Raw genomic sequence first — 20,289 nt, 5'->3', positions numbered from 1 at the left:
CAGGACCAATCCCCAACTATGGATGGCTCCACATCATCAACTGACATTCAGCTGAACAGTTAGAGTGACAAGCTGCATGAATTGATCACAAATAAAGTTAACATCTTCATTGCTACGTTGCCCAGCAATGTGTGTGTGTCTTGGCAGCATATTGAAATGACAGGTCTAGTGCCTGGCACATACGGGTGAGCACATTGCTTAGAGGCATTGTGAATTGAGCAGAGCTACGGGCTAAGCATTTTTATCTCGCTCTTACATTAGCATAATCATTTCCCCCTAAATACATTGATACTAATTATTAAAGTTCAGTAACCACACAGGACATCTAAAGAGCCATTATGCTTTCACGGAGGAATGAGTGTTTCATAATAGATACAGCAAGGAAATGTGAGTCAGGATTCCTGGGTTCTGTTTCTGACTATGCCATACACTTGCTATGTGCAATTAAAGGCAACTTGCAAAGGGAAAAAACTGAGCTTATGTCCTTTCTCCTCCCGCCCCTCCCCCCCGCCGTCTTCCCCTTTTTATGATGTTTAAAGATGGACTGAAATGATTTTTCCAGATCAAAGGGAGAGGGAAGAGGGGTTTCTGCTTGTATTTCATTAGAAATAGAGGTCTTATCTCCAGGGGAATACTCTGACTATTGGAAAACTAGTGATATGGAGAAGTTTTTGAAAGGGGAAGGGAAATAGACTGTTTACAACTTGGGCTTTGGTTTTAGAAGAATTTTTAAAAACTGGCTATTTATGTAGGTGGCAAGAATATCAGAATTCTTTTTCTGAAGTCGCTGGTGCTAGGCCATGGTCAGAGACAGGATACCTGGCCAGATGGGCCTTTGGTCTGACCCAGTCTGACAGTTCCTAAGTTCCTATGTGTTGTTTTGTTTTATTAATACTTATTTAACACAGAAATCAACATTTTGGTAAGAGGATGTGTTCATTAAAGATTCAATATCCCTCCTCCTTTCATTTAAAGTGACAGAACTCACAATACAAGGGCTGGAAGTGAGTTATGGAAGTGGTCACCCTGCAAAAACAGGGGAGACCAGACATGCTATTTCTGGTATTGCTAAAGTAAAAACCTAAACCACAGACAACTAATTTGAAAATATAATCTTGTAAGCCTCCTTTAAAGAATCAAAAAAGAACACAACCCACCTCTTTAAAAAAATCCTTTGTAACTCATATGTGAAACTAAAGCTAAGCAAACGTAAAGGGCTCTGTGTTTCCCAAACAAAAGTCACTGTTGATGTGCTAAGAACTAATATATTTTAATGTGCTTTTGAGTTTGGCTCTAATTTGGTGACGACGAAAGTTAAAGACTAATATGAGAGGGAGGGTGAATGATCTCCAGTGAACAATCAGCTGAATTTAGTTAGTCTTTTCTGTTATTGACTGTGAGAATGGTTCATGATTGGTGCAAACTTGTTCATTATAATTTGATGACTGATTTATACAAACCTGTTTCATCCTGTGGGTTGCCCATGAGCTATTTGCCTACTGCTTTACCTAATCAATATTTGAAAACTAAGGTATTTTGGTTGGACATTCTGGTCACATGCTGGGTTTTGTTCCCTAACGAGTATATTAATTTAACTCCTCATTTCAGAATTCTAATGAAAATATTTAGGATTATAAATGTAAACTCCACTTTCTGTGAATATTCTGCAATATTTGTTTGATATTTGCTGTTTTATTGAGTGGTTCTACCAAAAACCTCTTTTGCAAAGGGCAGTCTGAAAAAATGAATGAAAAAAGAGTCCAAACACAAATGATACAAATTAACGGAAGTATTCAGGTTCATGTTTCTGAATAATTTTTTGCAGTGTTCTCTCAGAACTACTAATGCTGTTTTTGAGAGCAAGACAGAGATGTGAGTAGTTTCTTCCTCAAAGTAATGTCATAAAAACTAAATATAGCCGTGATCATTTGCGGTAATAAAAAAAAAAAAGTAGGGGGGGCACAAAATCAGGACGAAAACTCAAAGCTGTTTTGTTTAATGTAGGATGATCTGTTTTGCATCAGAGATTTCATTTTTGGTTTTAATTGACATTTATTTGAACAAGCAAAAACACCTTGTTCCCTATAATACGCCATTGTTGTCATTATATAACATTTATCTGCATCCTCCCAATAATGTGTCATGCTTTAGCCAGCTAATTGCTTTCAAATTGTAATAGCCCAACATCCAATATTTGTCTTTTTAATACTTTTTCACCTTCGGTAATGATTTCCTCCCCCTGTCCCACTCCCTCCCTCCCCCCGTTTAAACTCTGAATTGCACAAGAAAGAAAATGCAAAAATGTTCCACACAAAGATAATTATCATAAAAATCTTTTATCCAAACCCCAGCCGAATGCAGTAGACCCCTTATCACTGCAGGAATTTTGAGTAGGGCTCTTGAACTCCTTTGAGACTTGAGTCTGGTAGATTAGCATGTAGATGCCACATAATTGTGTTCCCCTTGGTTTCTCTGAAAGCTATTAGGCACTGATTTATTTTTCTGTTACATTCCTGCTTTGTCCTGAGTGTTACTGATGGAACTTAAGATAGACGCATATAACCACAGATTTGACAAACAAGACATTGAGCACTGGCAGCAATTCGTTGTTCTTGGATTTTTCTTTTTCTTTTTGCTAAGATATTGAAGTAGGAACCTGTTTTTGAAGGGCACTGTTTTTATGTATTGTGCTTAAAGGGGGAAAAAACCCTTAATGAACCCAAATACCATAAACTGGAGGTAGAGGGATGATGTAGTGACAAAGGCACAGCTCTGGGAGTCAGGAGATCTGAGTTTAGTTCTGAGCTTCCTCTGTGACTTGGCATCCACTCCTACAAGATGCTGAGACTAGCCTTTATCTGTGTTGCAGTTTCTCTCCCTGTAGCAATACACAAGGGTCTCCGTGAGCTGAACTCGCTAATGTTTGTAACTATTTGTTTGCTGCAAAACAAGGTGTGCAGGCTGCTCCTTGCAATATTATAACAACAGTCCCATCTGGCTGTTCCAGCATCCCCGGATGCATTATGCCTGGGACAAGGATAAGGAAAGGCTGTTCAGGTAGTGCACCAATCCTGCCGCCCAGTTCAGCTCTGTCCCAGAAGAGGCATAATTTAGCCAATGGCTGTGTGTGGATGGTGTCTTAAATTTAGCCTGGACACTCCTTGTATCACATCATTCCATCACAGCACATCAAATGTGACAATGTAATTTGAGAACTCGGTCCATTCATGATTTTATTTTATAAGAAACAATTTCTTGATGATAGAATAAACACAACGAGTGCTGCAGCTTCCACTGCCTTGTCAACCTTCTGTGACACCTGGGTAGCTTCTCTTGCTTCTGTTTACAGCTCTCCCTCCCCGGTGACACAAAACATGTCACTTACATATTGGCGCAGTTCTCAAGATCTCTAATAAACATAGTTTCTTCCCCTAAAACTAGAAAAAGGGGCCCAATCAGGGGCGGCTCCAGCACTCCAAGCGCGTGCCTGGGGCGGCAAGCGGCGGGGGGCGCTCTGCCGGTCGACGCTAGGGCGGCAGGCAGGGTGCCTTCGACGGCTTGCCTGCGGAGAGTCCACTGATCCCGCGGCTTCGGTGGACCTCCCGCAGGCCACGGGACCAGCGGGCCCTCCATGCTTGGGGCGGCAAAATATCTAGAGCCGCCCCTGGGCCCAATCCAGCTTCCACTGAGGCTAAGAGCACTTTGGCCATTGATGTCAACAGTCGCAGAAGAATCAGATCCATATTCTATTATCCATCTAAGCTACTTGAAAAGGGAGGGGGAAAAGTGAAATTTTCACCAATTTTGCCCCTTTTTTCAAAATTGGATAAAAAATATTTGAATAAAAATTTCATTTTAGAAAATGTTAATTTGCTTCTCTTTGTGTGCCCACCTCGCATCATCCATTCGTCTCATCTTCAGCAAGTCACTTCACTTCTCAGTGTTTCATTTTCCTCCTGTGTCCAATGGGAATGGCACTACTGACCTCCCTCACAGAGGTGCTGTGAGAACAAGTTGTTTAGTTAATATCTTAACATTATTTGATGTACAAAGTGCTGTGAGTGGTAATTATTATTTATGATTGATATTGTTTAGTTTCATTACATAGCACTAGGCAGTATTGAAAATTAGAGAGGAGGATTAATATTTGAATCACAAACAAGGAAGCACTAAAAGACCCTGGATCTGATTGTGACTTCACTTATGTTGGTGTAACTATATTGACTCCAGAGGTGGTCCTCCTGATTTACACCAAACACACTTTTGGGCCTTGTAAAACAAAGACATGGGGATGCTGATATTTTGTGCAAAAGTTTGTGCCGATTAGCATGTGTACCTTATAGCAAGGATATCAGATAAAATGTTTGTTACACATCTTAGAAACACCAGTGCCGGGCAGACAGAGACTCATAGAGACAGGGGAAGGAGGGTATAGGAATGCTTCCCATCTTTCACCTGCTCATCTCCTTTCTTATACCACAGACGCTAACAATATTAGCCAAGATCACGAAATTCACTATCAGCTCTGTCCTTTTAAAAATAATATTTTTATTATGCCTTTTGAGTTAACGACAGGCTTTAAATTTGCAGCAAAGCTCTTGAAGTGCGAGAATGAAACTTGAATTGCAAAGAAGACTTTCAGAAATAGAGTGAGGAGTGAGAAAGAGGAGGGAGGGAATCCAGCATAAAGAAACTAAATGGTCATTCAAAAGCTTCTGTTTCAAGCTGACTGCTGGGTGGAGAAACCACGGATTGTCCCAACTCCCTCACAGAAGTCGTTCTCCTGGAAAATTTACAGCTCTGCACTGATTGTTTGACTTGGCACTATAGTCAGGATGCTGCCTTATAAACTTAATAATAGCTGCCCTCTTTTTAATTTGTTTGACCTTGACTACAATAATTTATTATGTGCATTAGATCTTTTTTTTTTAAACAAAGAATTTGGCTCCTTTTTTCTTCACTGCACGGTGCTCTGGTTTCGAACTCCTCTTGCTTCACAGTGCACTGTGGCTGCTACATAACCAGCTTAGAGGACTGGGGGAAAGGGAATCCCTTGAAAAGTGTGTTCTCCACTTTGGCTTAAAGCAGAGGAGCTTTTCCTAGCAGAAATATAATTATCATCTTTTTACAGGTTTTTTTGAGACAAGAATCCTTCTGGTTTGCAAAGCATTCCTTCCTGCCTCTTGGCAGGCCCATTGGAGGAAACAGCCACAAAGTTATTTGTATTTTTAAAAACATTTAATTGCACAAATAAAAAAGACACCCAAAACCCAACCCTGGGTAAATCCAGTAACTCCTGTTGGTGTCAGCTGAGCTGAGGACAAAAAGCAGACAGGGGAGTTCAAGCTGCTGCTGGTCAAGGCACTTTTCGGCAGCAAAGAGCATTCTGAAAGTCATGGTCTCTGGTTTGTGTGACGTTTGTAATGACGCCATTCATGCTTGATATTAACTGCACCAGCCCAGTTTATGGATGTGCATTCTGTACCTGCAGCATGCAAACATGCTATGTTCAGATTATGTGGCATGTATGCCATTTTATTTACAGGCGAAATAGTTGCTTAAAAGAATTGAAATTATTTGTGACTTTCTAATGCTGACATTGAACTATTTTTGTCTTCCTGTTTTTAGAAGAGCACACGTTCCGTTGTGAGGACTGCGATGAACTCTTCCAGTCAAAGCTGGACCTGCGGCGACACAAGAAATACGCCTGCAACTCCGTCAGTTCGCTGTATGAGACACTGAACGAGGAGATCAAGCAGGAAGGGTTAGACGGGCAGGTCTATGAGTGCAAAGACTGTGAGAGAATGTTCCCCAATAAATACAGGTATTGCTGAGATAGCAGGAACTCACCTACCTAGTGGGATGTGGAAAGCTAGAAGAAATTATCCAAACACAAAATAGTATTTGGAAGTGCGTGAATCAAGGGGGAGCTGGAGGGCTCAGGATTGGTACTTGATTGTGGCTTTTCAGCTGTAGGCCACCATTCTGAATATTGCTCCGACCAGGGGGTTTCAGAAAATCACTCGCAATCAGGCAGCTGGTTGGCAGCTCATGTTGAATGAGTTTGTGGTCTCAGTTCATGCCCTAGGGTCCACTGTCATGATCCATTGTCTATTTTCACGCTGCCTTAGAAAATCCATCCTGATAGTCGGCTCTGATTGTTGGCCATCTCAGCAGCAGGCATGTGACTGAATTCCACCTCCCCCTTGTCAGGTCAAGACTGAGGCACATTGGCAGGGCTGGTATGATTGTACTGCCTCTCCCTATGCTATGCTAGTTCCATGGACAAGCAGTGATGATCAGTTCTGTCAACCCAGCATGAGGACCATTTTAAAAAAGGATCTCAATAGGCCCCCTTCCTTCAGCACTGAAGTCAATGAGGAAAGGTTCTGTACCAGAGAAACATTGTTGTAGGGCTACAAAGGTGCCTTTGTCTCCTACTCTGTCTTACAGAGGTGATCCAAAAATTTCCATCAAAACAAAACGTTGTTAAAATATATTTTTAGTGAAAATTTTCTTTAAAAATATTTTCTGTTTTCCAATCAGTTCTGAAGTGGATGAGAAACAATTCATTGAGGGGGGAAAAAACTGAATGAAAAAACAGGATATCTTCAATTTAGTATCTTCTTTTTAGTAACCATTAAAGTATGAGACAACTTCTAGCCCTTTATTATGAATTTTACCAATGTATACCAATGCTAGAAGTCTAAATAATAAGATGGGTGAACTAGGGTGCCTCATATTAAAGGAGGATATTGATATAATAGGCATCGCAGAAACTTGGTGGAATGAGGATAATCAATGGGACACAGTAATACAAGGGTACAAAATATATCAGAAGGACAGAACAGGTTGTGCTGGTGCGGGAGTGGCACTATATGTGAAAGAATGTGTAGAATAAAATGAAATCTTATAGTTCTGTGGAATTTATCTATACAGCTGAGTATCTGCAACTCCCACTGATCTATGCTTGAAACCAATGGGAGTTGCAAATGTTCCTCCTTTCTCAGGATCACGGGGTTTACAGGGTGAAAAATTTCCAGCTTTTTTGGTACTTGAGTTGCCAATGGGGTAAATCTTCTTTACCACACTTTACGTTCATCCTCAATAGAGGAATTTCCTGCCCTTTCTACCGATCCCACCACCCATCACATTGGCTTCCCTTTACTGTCACCCCCTGGTTTACTGGCTCAGCAGGAGAGCTGCTTGCTGACACACATACTCAAGATGAAAAGGCAGAGAGAACACTTTGGCATGGGGGAAATACAGCAGCTTACAGCTTTCTTTGAAAAGCTATCTCTGTAATGGCACTATTCCAGTAGCCACTTGGGTTTGCCATCATCGTCCTGGTTTGAGAGAAGCTGCCAGTTGGCAGAAGTTGAAATCACCGAGTTAAGTAATAAAAGATGTCTGACATTTAAAAGTGAAATGTGTTTGCACCTTATCACGTTTCTTTCAAATGTTGAGTCCCAGTGTTCTGGGAAGTTACGGGCTTTGTGCCCATGAAAATGGCAACATGATAGGTTCAGCAGCAATAGCTAATATCTTGTCTTTCTTTGCCGGGATCCTGCTGGAGTCTCTGTCACTAGTTTTTTCCCTCATGGACCTTCAGGATTGGGGTCCATTTTCTCTCTTTTTCACACTAAACAGTCCATTTTTTGAGGGAGAAAATTCATGAAACATAACAAACTTTGGAGGGTAGAATGGGCCCGTTTTCAAATGTGAAATTAAATGCCAAAAGAAACAGGAAAAACAGAAGAAAATTTCCCTAGAGACATCCTTCATTGTTAATACATTGTTCACTTTATTTTAAAAGGATTTTGAAGTCATGTTTTGTGACAAGCAGCAGGTCAACTAGTTAGGTCTGAAAAAAACAGTGGTTATTGACCTGTTTGTCTGTCACCATCTTTAATCACCGCTGTCTCTCTCAAACCTCCTTAGTACTGTGACCCTAAAGAACAGGATTACGGTAACTTAGCTCCATTGTCAGCAAGTGTCTTGTTCAGCCTGTCCCTAAATTAGAACCAGTGGAGGACTACACTATTCATTGGTTCATTTATTGTGGCTGTGTGCCTGAATTCTCTGCTCTCTTTCTTTCCTAGCTTGGAGCAGCACATGATCATCCACACTGAGGAGAGGGAGTACAAGTGTGACCAATGTCCAAAGGCTTTCAACTGGAAATCAAACCTGATTCGTCACCAGATGTCACATGACAGTGGCAAACGATTTGAATGTGAAAACTGTGTGAAGGTATGGTTCAGGGCATGATGCAGCGTGGGTTCACAGCGTCATCCAGGAAAAGACCTGGTGAGCTGGAGAAACGACTCAGCGGAAATAATCAAACGTAGTGGCAATCGACATGGTTTTACTTTCTTGAGGAATGACCATTGTAACCATAATTCAGAATAAGGTAACGTGAGTAACAGGAAGCAAAGAAAAGACTCCTCAGCCTGGGGTTTAACCCAGTCCTGTAAACTTGGATGTGGAACCCAATCTACCTGCAAGCAACCATTCTCGTAGCCTTTTCCCAAACATTGCAAGGTTCTTTAGATTCCAGGTGAGCACTGTGAAGCATGTATGTTGTCAGGCAGATAGATTTAGCTATTCAGAAGCAAAACTTTATGTATAAAATTGGATACACCATATACAGCAGGTTAACGTGATACAAGTCAGCACTAATTGTATCGGCTATCTCTTTGCAGTGCAAGGTGAAAATCCTGCACTGCTGAACTCAGAATCTATTATTCCAAGAACACTTATGACAAACAACAGTCAGCCAACCCTCCCGCCTCTGCCACTGCTACGTCTGTTTCTGTCCCCTAAAAGCATTTTCTCTTTTCTCATTTTCTCAGGTGTTTACTGACCCCAGCAACCTCCAGCGGCACATCCGTTCCCAGCACGTTGGCGCACGAGCCCATGCCTGCCCGGACTGCGGCAAAACCTTTGCCACCTCGTCTGGCCTCAAACAACACAAGCACATTCACAGTACTGTCAAACCTTTCATATGTAAGTTGTCACGGCCATCACAGAATCCTGGCTTTCACTATAATTGCACATATCCTGCGGGGGCCCCCCAGCACTGGCTGTACCTCTGTTGAGCAGCCGCTGTAATTTTATAGGTCAGAGCACAAGATGAAATTCCGCAGCGATTTTTTTTTTGCATGCTCCTTGTTTTTTCAGTAAACATTCATGGCAGTTTTTGACTTTCTTGACATGTTAAAAGCTGAGTCTCTCAGCAGTCCCAGCGATGCCATTTTCTCATCTCTTTTCTTTCTCTCTCTTTTTGTAATGGTCCTGTTGGTGACATAAATAAATAGCCTGATAGAAATGTGTTTCTGGGGGGCTTCAAATCATACAATCAGGGTGAAGAATTTGGGAAAGCAGCATACCAGAAAAAAGGCACTTTTAAAAGCAGTTTTTTCTTCTTTATTCCCGAGAACTTTAATCTAGGCAATACTCTGCAACCATTTAAATTGCAAATTAGCTGCATCCTTGTAGTGTTCAGAAGGGCGTTTCCAAAGGGATCATTTACCCTGGGAATGCCCAAAAGATCCTCAGCTCATTTCTTGTTGCCTTTGGGGGTTTTTTAATCTCTATCATTCCCCTTGTACCTTGGTAACTGTGCAGGATGGTGTATTCTACATCACCAGAAATGTGCATATGGTGCTCTGGTGGCTACCACTCATCATCTCACAAAAAAAGGGTGGCCAGGTAGTTAAACCACAAAACAGGATCTCTGTTCAGTTCCTGGCTTTGAGGCTGAGGCCAGACGATCCATCATGCAAGCCACTGAGCTGCTCTGTGCCTCCATTTCCCCAAACAGGAACAGTAACAATGGTAGGTGCAAGGCGAAATTCATTAACGTGCATTGAGCTCATCAGATGGGCGGCAGCAAAATTCTGTTGCTACTCATTTGGCTGACTAGAGAGATGATGATGTGATCTGTCACTTAGCATCTCATGCCAACTGGCACATGCGAGAGAGAGAGAATTTGAATCTCGTCATATTTCCACATTGAAATGAACTGTTCCTTCTAACAATCTCTTCGCTCTCTTACCAAAGCCATTATGGGTAAAGTGTTCTCCTCAGCCATATCAAGGTTTGAAATAACTTGAGAACGAGTCTGCCCAGTTCACGTGTGACAAGTGTTAATATTAAATCTGTTAACAACTGGGTAGAAGGTAACAAAAGTTGATGGGGCTGTGGGGGACATGCTGACTGTGCTTTAGGGATCCTTGGACCCAGGGTCCCCAGCAAAACTTTTTCTTTCTGTTTAATAGAAAGTGTTTGCAGTCTTGTGCCTGGATAATAAAGGAAGTTGGTTTTGATGCTTTTATAACTATTAACCCCAGAACAGCAAGTGAGAAGATTCCACGTGGATTTCCAAAATCATTACACCTCTGGGCTTTTAAACAAGTATTTTTAGGCCCTGCTTGCCTTGGAATGATGAAATAAACTCTGGTATCTTTAGCAGCACAAAGATGCCTGTTTGCATAACTGTGAGGGTGTTGCAGGGACTCTTTAGGGCATGGAAGAATGAAAAAAACAATCCCTTTCTTTGGACGAACTTGCTTTGAATATTACCCTTCATCTTTCCATACGTTTTTTCTGCATGAGATGATTATACTTTGCTTGTTTATTTGCATTATTAAACACGTTTACCATAGGGATAATGCTAACCCGCAAACCCAATGTTCAGCCAACAAATGTTTACAAAAATTGCATTCTGTTCTGATGTAATTTTCTAAAGTAGATTAGCTATTTATTATGAATTGTTATGTCTCTTCCAAACCACAATATAACATCTTTTGGCACATGCTAAAGGAGACATAGTTAAAATTAGAAAGGGGGTAATTTTCCACTGGAAAGAAAAATATACAAACATCTTTTCAATAAATCCAAAAATGTGACATTTCTCCAAAAATTATTAGTAATTTGAGAGGGAGTTATAAATTCACACACATGGAAACACTTGTGTTCACACAGACTCATATATATGCTCTCTTGAATACATACAAACACTCAGAGGCCTACAGATGCTCTCCTTGCATACACGCAAGCATTAAGGGAGAAACACTCCTGCACACTAGAACTAAAGAGTCAGAGATGCAACTGTCAAAGCCGGTAAATTCAGAGTTAAGGATGGATGCTCCATCCTTACCTTGGCCTACCTATTGCAGCATTTTGCAGCATATCTCAGAAAATTGACTTCACTGTTCTGAGGCTGCCCAATGACAGGCATGTCTCTTGGACTCAGTAAGAATGAGAGTCAGCGGCAGCTGCTGAAACACAGAGCAAGTTCCTGTAACTTCTTTTTTAATGCAGACTCTGGCAGATCCCTATGTACAAATTCTGGTGTAAATAAAACAAACCCATAATTGCTTTCACATGCCCTCAGTGAAAATAGTTTGAGATTCATTTCCCTTTATACCTTTTTAAAAGTAATAATAAAAAACAAGGAAATAGTTAAAAAAATAAATAAAGCAAAGCAACAACCAACCACCCCCAAATCCTCCTTTGAAAATCTTAGTTGAAGAATGTATAGAAAAATCATCATACTATACACACAAGCACAGACTGCCACAGTTCAGGGTGTAAATACTGGAAATTAGGGATGGACTGAACAAGTTTTATAAAATGATCATCATTTGGCCTTTTAACCTCTTTTGATCTTAAAAATAAAAACATGGATTGCTGTTTGTCCTTTCAGTTCTGTGCTGCCTCTGCACTTCTCAGGGGCATCCAGGGCCAGAAGCGTGAGTGCTGAAATACCATGAGGAAAGACCGTTCTTGTAGTAACGCCACCACAGCGAGAACTAGTCTGCTCTTGTGAGATCCTTCTGCATTTTTGGATGCTCATGTGTACTGAATTGCCAAACTGGTGACATTTCACTGATCATTACTTGAAATCTCAGTAGAACTGTCTTCCTCGTCAGCTTCCCAAGGATGCTTGGATTTGTCTGGGTTGGAAATATTATTAGAGCATCTCCTCTTGCTGTGTTTTGATATTTCCATTCAAGTACTGATGTAAACCAGGAAGATAATAAATTATAGCAAAGGTATCACTTCTAACCGAGGTATAAAGGCCTCTACCACAGAAGGAAGTATTGCCTTATCCTTAAGCCACAGGACTGGGTGTCAGGAGATCTGGATTCTATTCTTCTTGGCTACTAACTTGTGTAATTCACTTAATCGTGCTCTGCCTCAGTTTCTCTCTTTGTAAAATGGTGATAACAACTCTCTTGTAAAGTCAGCGAAAGCCTTGATTCACTAACATCATCCCTGTGCTGGGGGCCAGCAGAAAGCCTTTGCACCGCTTAAGTCCTGTATATGTGAGTGGTGGATAAGGCTTGTGCTGGTAATCTGCACAGGGAGTGAATTTCACCTTCATGCTTACAAGGTTCTACCTCAGGTAGAAGGTAAAGTAGAGGTGCTAGACAGTAATGTTGTTAAGTGCAGAAGGGACACTTGAAAAAGTTAAACTTCTTTGGACTTGTGAAACAGTTTGGGTTGGGTTTAATTCCTCTTTCCTCAGAACCACCGTGCCTGGCCCCTCTAGGGCTGAGTCCTTCCAGGTAAAAGTTGTAGCAAGTCATATTGTGAAAGCCTGGTATTAGAAGTCTGTATGAAAAATGCTGACAGAGCATTAACTCTGCCACTGCTAGGGTGCCCCTATTAATTTAACAAGCACAAGATCTCATCTCATTCCTAGCTGAAGCTGAGCCCTGGTTTGAGGAATATTTATAGAATATCCCCGTGGAGCGGTAACTTACTATTAATGGCATTTAAAAAAAAAAATGATAGACTTGATTAAATGAGGCAAAGTTCTTCTCCCTTCAGCCTTGAATACTTCCTGCCATGCCAGACTACAAGGAAAGCAGACTAGCTAATATAAATAGATATTATGATTAAAGTGCATGATTATCATCATTTAAAATAATAATAAAAATCCTTGAGCTAGAATAGCACATTACATCAGGGTTTCTGAAGATTTGCAGGGGAAAAGCTGCAAGTTGAGAGATTTGCATCCCTTGGAACTTTTTCACAGGGAAATTTGTTGGCTGCTATTTACTATTTGTATTACAGTAATGCTTCCACGTGTCAGCCACAACCAGGAGCCTGTTGTGCTGGGAGCTGTACAAATACACAGTAAGAGACAGACCTTGCCCCCAGAAGCTTATATTCCAAATAGACAAGGCAGACAAAAGGAGAATTATTATCCCCATTTTATAAAAGAGAAGCTGAAGCTCAAGGATATTAAGTGATTTGCTTAAGGTCATGCAGAGAGTCTGAGGTAGAACCAGCAGCTGAAGGCAGATCAGACAGACCAGTGGCTTACCCACAAGCCTGCTCCTCCTCGTTTGTTTAACTCTGTGGGGAAAGAGGGGTTAGGTGAAGAGTGGGGAGAGAAACACCCACAAAGCTGCTCATCCCAGGATCGAAGCAATTTCATATTAATTTCATATTGTTTTTGTTTTTGGTTTCTGTTGATGCTTTAGGTGAGGTCTGCCACAAATCCTACACGCAGTTCTCCAACCTCTGCCGCCACAAGCGGATGCACGCGGACTGTCGCACCCAGATCAAATGCAAGGACTGCGGCCAGATGTTCAGCACTACCTCCTCTCTCAACAAGCACCGGCGCTTCTGCGAGGGCAAGAACCATTACAACCCAGGGGGGATTTTTGCCCCTGGCCTACCTTTAACGCCCACCTCCATGATGGACAAATCCAAACCCTCACCCAACCTCAACCATGCCAGCCTGGGTTTCAATGATTACTTCCCATCCCGACCTCACCCAGCGGGTATTCCATTCTCGCCTGCTCCCCCAGCATTTCCTGCCCTTACTCCAGGATTCCCAGGGATTTTTCCTCCCTCTCTGTACCCCAGGCCCCCTTTGTTGCCTCCCACCCCGCTGCTCAAGAGTCCCCTCAACCACACCCAAGACGCAAAGCTTCCAAGCCCCCTGGGGAACCCGGCACTGCCTCTAATTTCTGCAGTGAGCAACAGCAATCAGCCCATCTCACGGGAGGAGAAATTTGAAAGCAGCCTGAAAAACTCCTACCTGGACAAGCTAAAAGCCAGGAACAGCGACATGTCTGATGGGAGCGACTTCGAGGATGTCAACACAACCACAGGCACAGACCTCGATACCACCACTGGCACTGGCTCTGACCTGGAGAGCGACGCGGAGAGTGACAGGGACAAAATGAAAGACAAAAGCAAACAGACTGAGAACAAGCCAGATTTTGTCAGCAGTTCTGTGTCCACCAGTTCCACCAACAATGTGAACGAGCTCCCCCTTTTCTATTCTCAGCACTCCTTCTTCCCTCCCCCAGAAGAGCAGCTGCTACCCACGACGGGGGCAGCCAATGACTCTATAAAAGCTATTGCCTCTATTGCAGAGAAATATTTCGGCCCTGGCTTTATGGGAATGCAGGAGAAGAAGATAGGTTCCCTCCCATATCACTCCATGTTCCCATTTCAGTTCCTCCCCAATTTTCCCCATTCACTGTATCCTTTTACGGACCGGACCCTCAATCACAACTTGCTGGTCAAGGCAGAACCAAAGTCACCCAGGGACCTTCACAAAGTGGGTAGCACCAGCTCAGAGTCTCCCTTTGATCTCACCACAAAACCAAAAGAGATTAAGCCAATCTTGCCACCACCCAAGGTCTTGCCGGCCCCATCTTGTGGGGAGGAACAGCCACTGGATCTGAGCATCGGCAACCGCATCCGAGCCAGCCAGAACGGAGGGAGGGAGCCCCGGAAAAACCACATCTATGGGGAAAGGAAACTAATGGCCAGTGACGTACTACCCAAGATTTCTCAGTCTCAGCTCCATCAGCAGCCATCCCTGCATTATGCTAAGCCATCACCCTTTTTCATGGACCCCATATACAGGTATTAACATACCCTGCCTTAATCATTTCTTCCAACAGGCTCATTTCAAAGGTGGGGTTCATGACTGAAGGCAGATCGAGATGTGGGGGGTTGGTGGAAAGAAGAGAATAATGATTCAGTAAAAGCATGCTACATTTGATTGTACTTGCGCTCTTTTGTTAAAGCAGTTAGAGATTTGTGAATGAAAAGGGCTGTATAACTGAAAAGAATAATCACTGATGCTATCCAGAGGCATCCAGGGAAAGGGCCATATTCCTATTTCAACAAGAAGGAGCATGGCCCATTTAAGAGACCTCCTAGCCAACAGTAAGATGGCATCTCATATTGGGTGAATTCCAAAGAGTTTGATTCAGATAAGAATGCAACGGTTCTGACGTATTATCAGAACCTTTACTCTCATGAGCCGAGAATGACTCTGAGAGTCAGGAGGCATAGGTTGTATTCCCGGCTCTGCCACTGACCTCTTTTATGGCCTTTGGCAAGTCTCTTCACCTTGTTTTGTATTTATTCTGTCTGTAGAAATGGGGATAATGATTTATACCCACCTTTCCAAAATACTTTGAGATCTACAAGTCACAAGTACTATGTAAATGCTAAGTGCCGCATGATTGTTATCCAAAACTCTCTCGTCTGCAAATCTTGCAAGCATGTCTTCTGTACAAGGTTTCAAGGGCTTCCTGGTCTCAGCCAATGAGGAAAGCCTGATTAGTGGTCTTTTGCTCCTGGTACTAGCTGAACCCAGGGAGCATGTGAAAGCTTTGTAGAAAAAACAAAATAACCAACCTGGTTTTTGAGCCTCCAGAAAGAGCGAGTTTGGGTTCCAACTGACAGTGAAGGTTTGAGTCCTTTTATTTTAGAGCCCTTTAAAAGTTTTTATAACACTAAAAACCTGTAGAGACTCCAGTTACAAAAAATGGGCACCATTAACACTCTGTGTTTCCCACCCCAGTGCCAGCAATATCCCTGATATCTTCCTGCTGTACCATGGTACTTCAATCATTGTGGAGTGGCAAATACTAATTTTTAGCACCCGCAGTAAGTTGGTGCATCAGATTTGTGATCTAGGCACCAAATCAGGCACTTACAGTTAAAATGGGTATCGGGGCCACTGCATTATGCAAATGATGGATTTGGGCTTTCAGCTTCCGTTTTCCAGATTGGCTGCACAGGTTCAGTGGTTTGTCTTTATATTGCTTCCTGCATGGAAATTGGAGCATCCAGTACATGGCTATGCACCTGCACCGGTCCTCCAAGAGGAGATGGTGAGGAAAACTGAATCTAGTACTAACCAGTCTCAGAACGTTATTGGGCACACTCCTTTAGATGGAAGGGATTCAAAGTTCTGCTGGCATGAGGGTTGCAGAGCACTTTGTCCATGTGCTCAGGGAGGTGCACACAGTAATGGAAGGGTACCCCGGGCAAACACCTGCTATGCACTGCCTTGCTACTATTGCATGGCTGATAAGTGTGGGAAAAAATGATGTCAATGTCTAACCAGGCCAAAGAGCTGTCAGCTAGGATGAGGATTAGTGAGCCCTCATTGCTTCGCTGTTAAGAAAGCCCCAGTCTCCTCGCCAGCACTTTCAAGGCTGATACTGCATTGCTTACTTACATGCTTACTGTCTGGGGTGGAAAGAAGGCTGCTCCACGACCTGGGACATATAATATATTCTGTCTGGCACCTATCATGATCATCCTCCTCCAGAAAAATAAGTGATGACGTAAATAGTCCAGTGTTTATTTTTGTAAAAATATGTCTGGACAATAAATAAAGTGGATTGGGTGGGAGCTGAGAATCAGTTTAGTATTCCACCACCTCTGGGTATTCTCAGAAGGAATGCTAAAATAACAAAGGTTGAAAAAAAGCACTTGCCAGTTAAAATAGCAGGCTCGGGAAAACTCTAAAGGACCAGAAGACAGGCGTGAGTGAAGGATGAGGGTGTCATTTGCTGCATTCCATGGGATGCAAATAGTTTTAGTAAGATATTAAAATAGAAAGTCAGTGTGGAGTCACTTGCAAATCAGACTTCTGATGTAATGAGCTAAACAGCAAAGCTTCCAAGTCCTAGCTTGAAAAAATATGGAAATATTTTGTTTCTAAACTTTATCAGACTCTCTCACATCATTTGGCTCCTTTTTTTTTCTTCCCCCCTCTCCCCTCCACCAAGGCAGCTTAAGTCCTTGACATTTTCTCTTGGTGATATAATTTAATGCAGCCAGACAGCCTGAAATCAGTGCAATTTTCAACTCAGCCTTGTTAAGGTAATGTTCTCAGGCACTGGGCTGAAAAGATCAGCTTAATCCTTTAGTCACTGTGGAATTTGGCTCTGACAGGGAGATCTGCCCTTTACTGTGTTCAGTGCTTGGCATCGGAAGGTGACAGAGCTGAGCAGAGGGTGATATTGCTTCACCCAGGGCCTCATGTGAATGGTTTTTTTTCCAATTTTTTTGAAACAGGTTGGGTTGTTTCATGGGAAACCTTCTAGGCAGCTCAAGAAGGTACTTCCCCGAATGAATACATCTTGGCTAATTTCAGCCCTTCATGGAGGAAGGAAGGCTGAGTTGGCTGCACCATTATTAGCTGCAGTTTAATATATCTGCCATTTTACACTTGATCAGTTTGAAATTTACTTCTACAATTTGTCTTTTTTAAGCAAAAATTACTCAGTTCATGATTTTTATGTCCAAACCACTAAAAAAATAAATAATAATAATTGGGACTAAGTTTCAGATCCTCTTTTTTCTTTTCCCTCTAGAAAGAGTAGCTTCAAATTAAATTAATACACTCAATAGCACTGTGCAAGAACTTTGCCCATCATTTGGATTAAACTCTGTTGGCAATTTAAACTATGTACCAAGTGGCTGAGATGTAACAGCAGATTCTATTTTCATTTATACTTGAGAAATGTAATTAAGGTCACTATGATAACACTGGATTTTCACTGGTGTAACGGAGATAGAATCTAGTCCAAGGTTGGAAAGATGCAGCTGCATTCCTAGGAGTTATTTTCCATAACATTATTTCCCCCAACAAACGGTCTAGTTCACACTTTTGCTGGGTGACTTCACCGCCTCGTTTCACTGCAAATCTATGATGTAACGACATTAAGGCCAATGTTTTGAAAAATAGGAGCCTAAAGTCGGGCTCCTAAATCCATATTTAGGTGTTTAAACCTGAGATTTTCAAAAGACCCTAAGTGACTTCAGTGGGGTTGTGCTCCTAAGTCACTTAGGCGTTTTGGAAAACCCAACTCTTAGGAGCCTAAATGTCGATTTAGGGCTTGCTTACATGGGGAAGAAGCCCACAGTAGCTAGTGCGAGTGGACCTCAGCTACTCTGCATTAACTCCCTGTGTGAACACGCTTATTATGCACGAAGAACATCTTTGTGTGCATCAGCTTAATGCACTTTGGACGTGTGTTAAGCTAAACTGCCTGAGGACAGCCTCAGTGGGTATTAAGAGTGTCCACACAGGGAGTTAGTTCAGAGACGCTAGTGCTCTTTAAATTCACACCCTCGCTCCCTGCGCACGAACTTCCCTGTGTAGATAGACCCTTAGGAAACAAAGTTTCAGCTCGTATTTTTGAAAATTTTGGTCATAGGCATTTACCAAGCAAAGCCAATGTGAACTATACCTAAGCTTTGAGAGAGAGGAAATAAATACAAAACACCTAATTATTTCAGCTGGATTTTAGCACACTTTGGGGCTGCAGAATCAGGCCCAGCGTGACCCATAAGATAAAGACAAACTGGGGCAAAGGTCTTTCCTTGCTATGGCTGCCACAGACTCAGTAGCTTCTCTGTCTTGCACTTAGCTATTGCAGCACATGTGGTTTTGAATCAGAACATTCCACAACAGCGATGAACCTTTTAGGGCACAGGTGGCGTATCGATGCAGCAAAGGCACTGGGACACTCCTGAGTGGGCACATCTAACCCTTTTGTTCATCACCAGCACAACAGTTGTGGTGTGTGTTGTAAGGTATATCCCCAAAATCTAAAGCATGAGCTTAGCCTGTTCTTTCAAAGAACTGCTGTCTGTGTGCTTTATGGGATCACATTTGCGTTTCCCAAGTAAAAGGGTGGTAAGGTGTGTTTATTACCAGAAACATTGTCTTTAAATGCATTTCAACTGCTCTACAAATGACTTGTTGCTGCTGTTAGCTTTCTTCCCCATTTGCAGCCCTGTCGGGTATGTAACCCTCTGTGTTGTTGTCCAGCAGGGTGGAGAAGCGGAAAGTGACAGACCCGGTGGGTGCCCTAAAGGAGAAGTACTTGCGACCTTCCCCGCTGCTTTTTCACCCGCAGGTAAAACCAGCAGAACCACAATGCAGTGTTGATAGGCTGCCCAGAAATTAGAGATGGAGATGTGACATTTAGGTCACCTTGTTCATACCTCCCTGATTGAGCCTGACAGTATTTTCCAGCACTCAGGTTTAAAGCAAAGTAATTTCATACCCAATTTTAGCAGGATGGAATCACTGACCTACTGGTCCTTTAGTACTAACCAAATTCATCTTGCCAGGGTCCAAGTGAGAAAGGGCTGGGCAGCTCGCAAGGGCCCGTCTAACCTCTTGCTTCCCTCTCTTCCAAAAGGCAGGTCTAATTCTTCATTGCCCTGCACCTTGTGCAGTAGTTTAAACCAGTGCGAAGTGGGAGTAGGACGCTACCAAATCAGAACAGTAGCATTTTACAGTGCTCAATTTACACCCCTGTAACTATTGCACCAGTTGCAGGGCAGTGGAGAATCAGGCCTTCCTGAGACAGTTAGTTCAAGAATGTATTTGCTACTAAGAACAAGCTTGTGCCCCACCTCCCTTGAGCCCCTGCACAATCGTTGGGCACTGTTACCGTCCCTGGGCTCCCGAGAGCTCAGAAACTGCTCCAGGGGTTACTCCTGAGGGCATTCGGCGCCTAAAAATTAAAAATTCTATGCACAATATTTTAAAACTCTGCAATTTTTATTTGTCATAATAACACTACATAATCATGCCCATTTCAATTATTTTTGTAATATATTTCAAAATACCTGTCAGCAAGTATGGCTGTAACAATACAGACACACAGAAAATTTCCCCCAGGAGTAGAGAGTTAAAGAAACCCCTATGACAACCCAGTTCCCGTTCCTTTGCCCCCTTCCCCACCCAGAGCCCAGCCAGGGGGCCAGACACACACAACCCCTCCCGCCCAAACCCACCTGCAGAGCCTCCTCCAGCCAATACCTTAACCCCCTCCTTCCGGAGCCCAACTGCAGGGACCCCCAACCCAGATACCCACACCCCTCCCCCCCAGAACCCAGCTGTAGGCACCCATTTCCCAGACACCCAGCCCCCTCCCCTGCAGAGCCCCAGGATCCAGAGGGAGAGAAAGACTAATGCTCAGTCCGGGG

At 42.7% G+C, this 20,289-nt stretch overlaps 1 protein-coding gene across 8 annotated transcripts in view; it reads left to right on the top strand.

Moving 5' to 3' along the window:
* The window catches only part of PRDM16 (PR/SET domain 16), a 438,392-nt gene that overhangs the window by 393,905 nt on the left and 24,198 nt on the right, over nucleotides 1-20,289 (top strand). For 5 of the 8 annotated variants that reach the window (XM_039509461.1, XM_039509454.1, XM_039509458.1 and 2 more), the window contains 5 exons: nucleotides 5,629-5,824; nucleotides 8,103-8,250; nucleotides 8,853-9,006; nucleotides 13,491-14,901; nucleotides 19,121-19,208. In XM_039509461.1, the coding sequence (XP_039365395.1) occupies nucleotides 5,629-5,824; nucleotides 8,103-8,250; nucleotides 8,853-9,006; nucleotides 13,491-14,901; nucleotides 19,121-19,208 (1,997 nt within the window). The remainder of the gene's footprint in view (nucleotides 1-5,628; nucleotides 5,825-8,102; nucleotides 8,251-8,852; nucleotides 9,007-13,490; nucleotides 14,902-19,120; nucleotides 19,209-20,289) is intronic. The other 3 variants (XM_039509457.1, XM_039509456.1, XM_039509455.1) reach the window with 3 other exon arrangements.

The sequence above is a fragment of the Mauremys reevesii genome, linkage group 21, assembly GCF_016161935.1.
Source record: "Mauremys reevesii isolate NIE-2019 linkage group 21, ASM1616193v1, whole genome shotgun sequence".
NCBI lineage: Eukaryota > Metazoa > Chordata > Testudines > Geoemydidae > Mauremys > Mauremys reevesii.
Note: the sequence above shows the minus strand (reverse complement) of the source record. Positions and strands in the feature narration are given on the sequence as shown.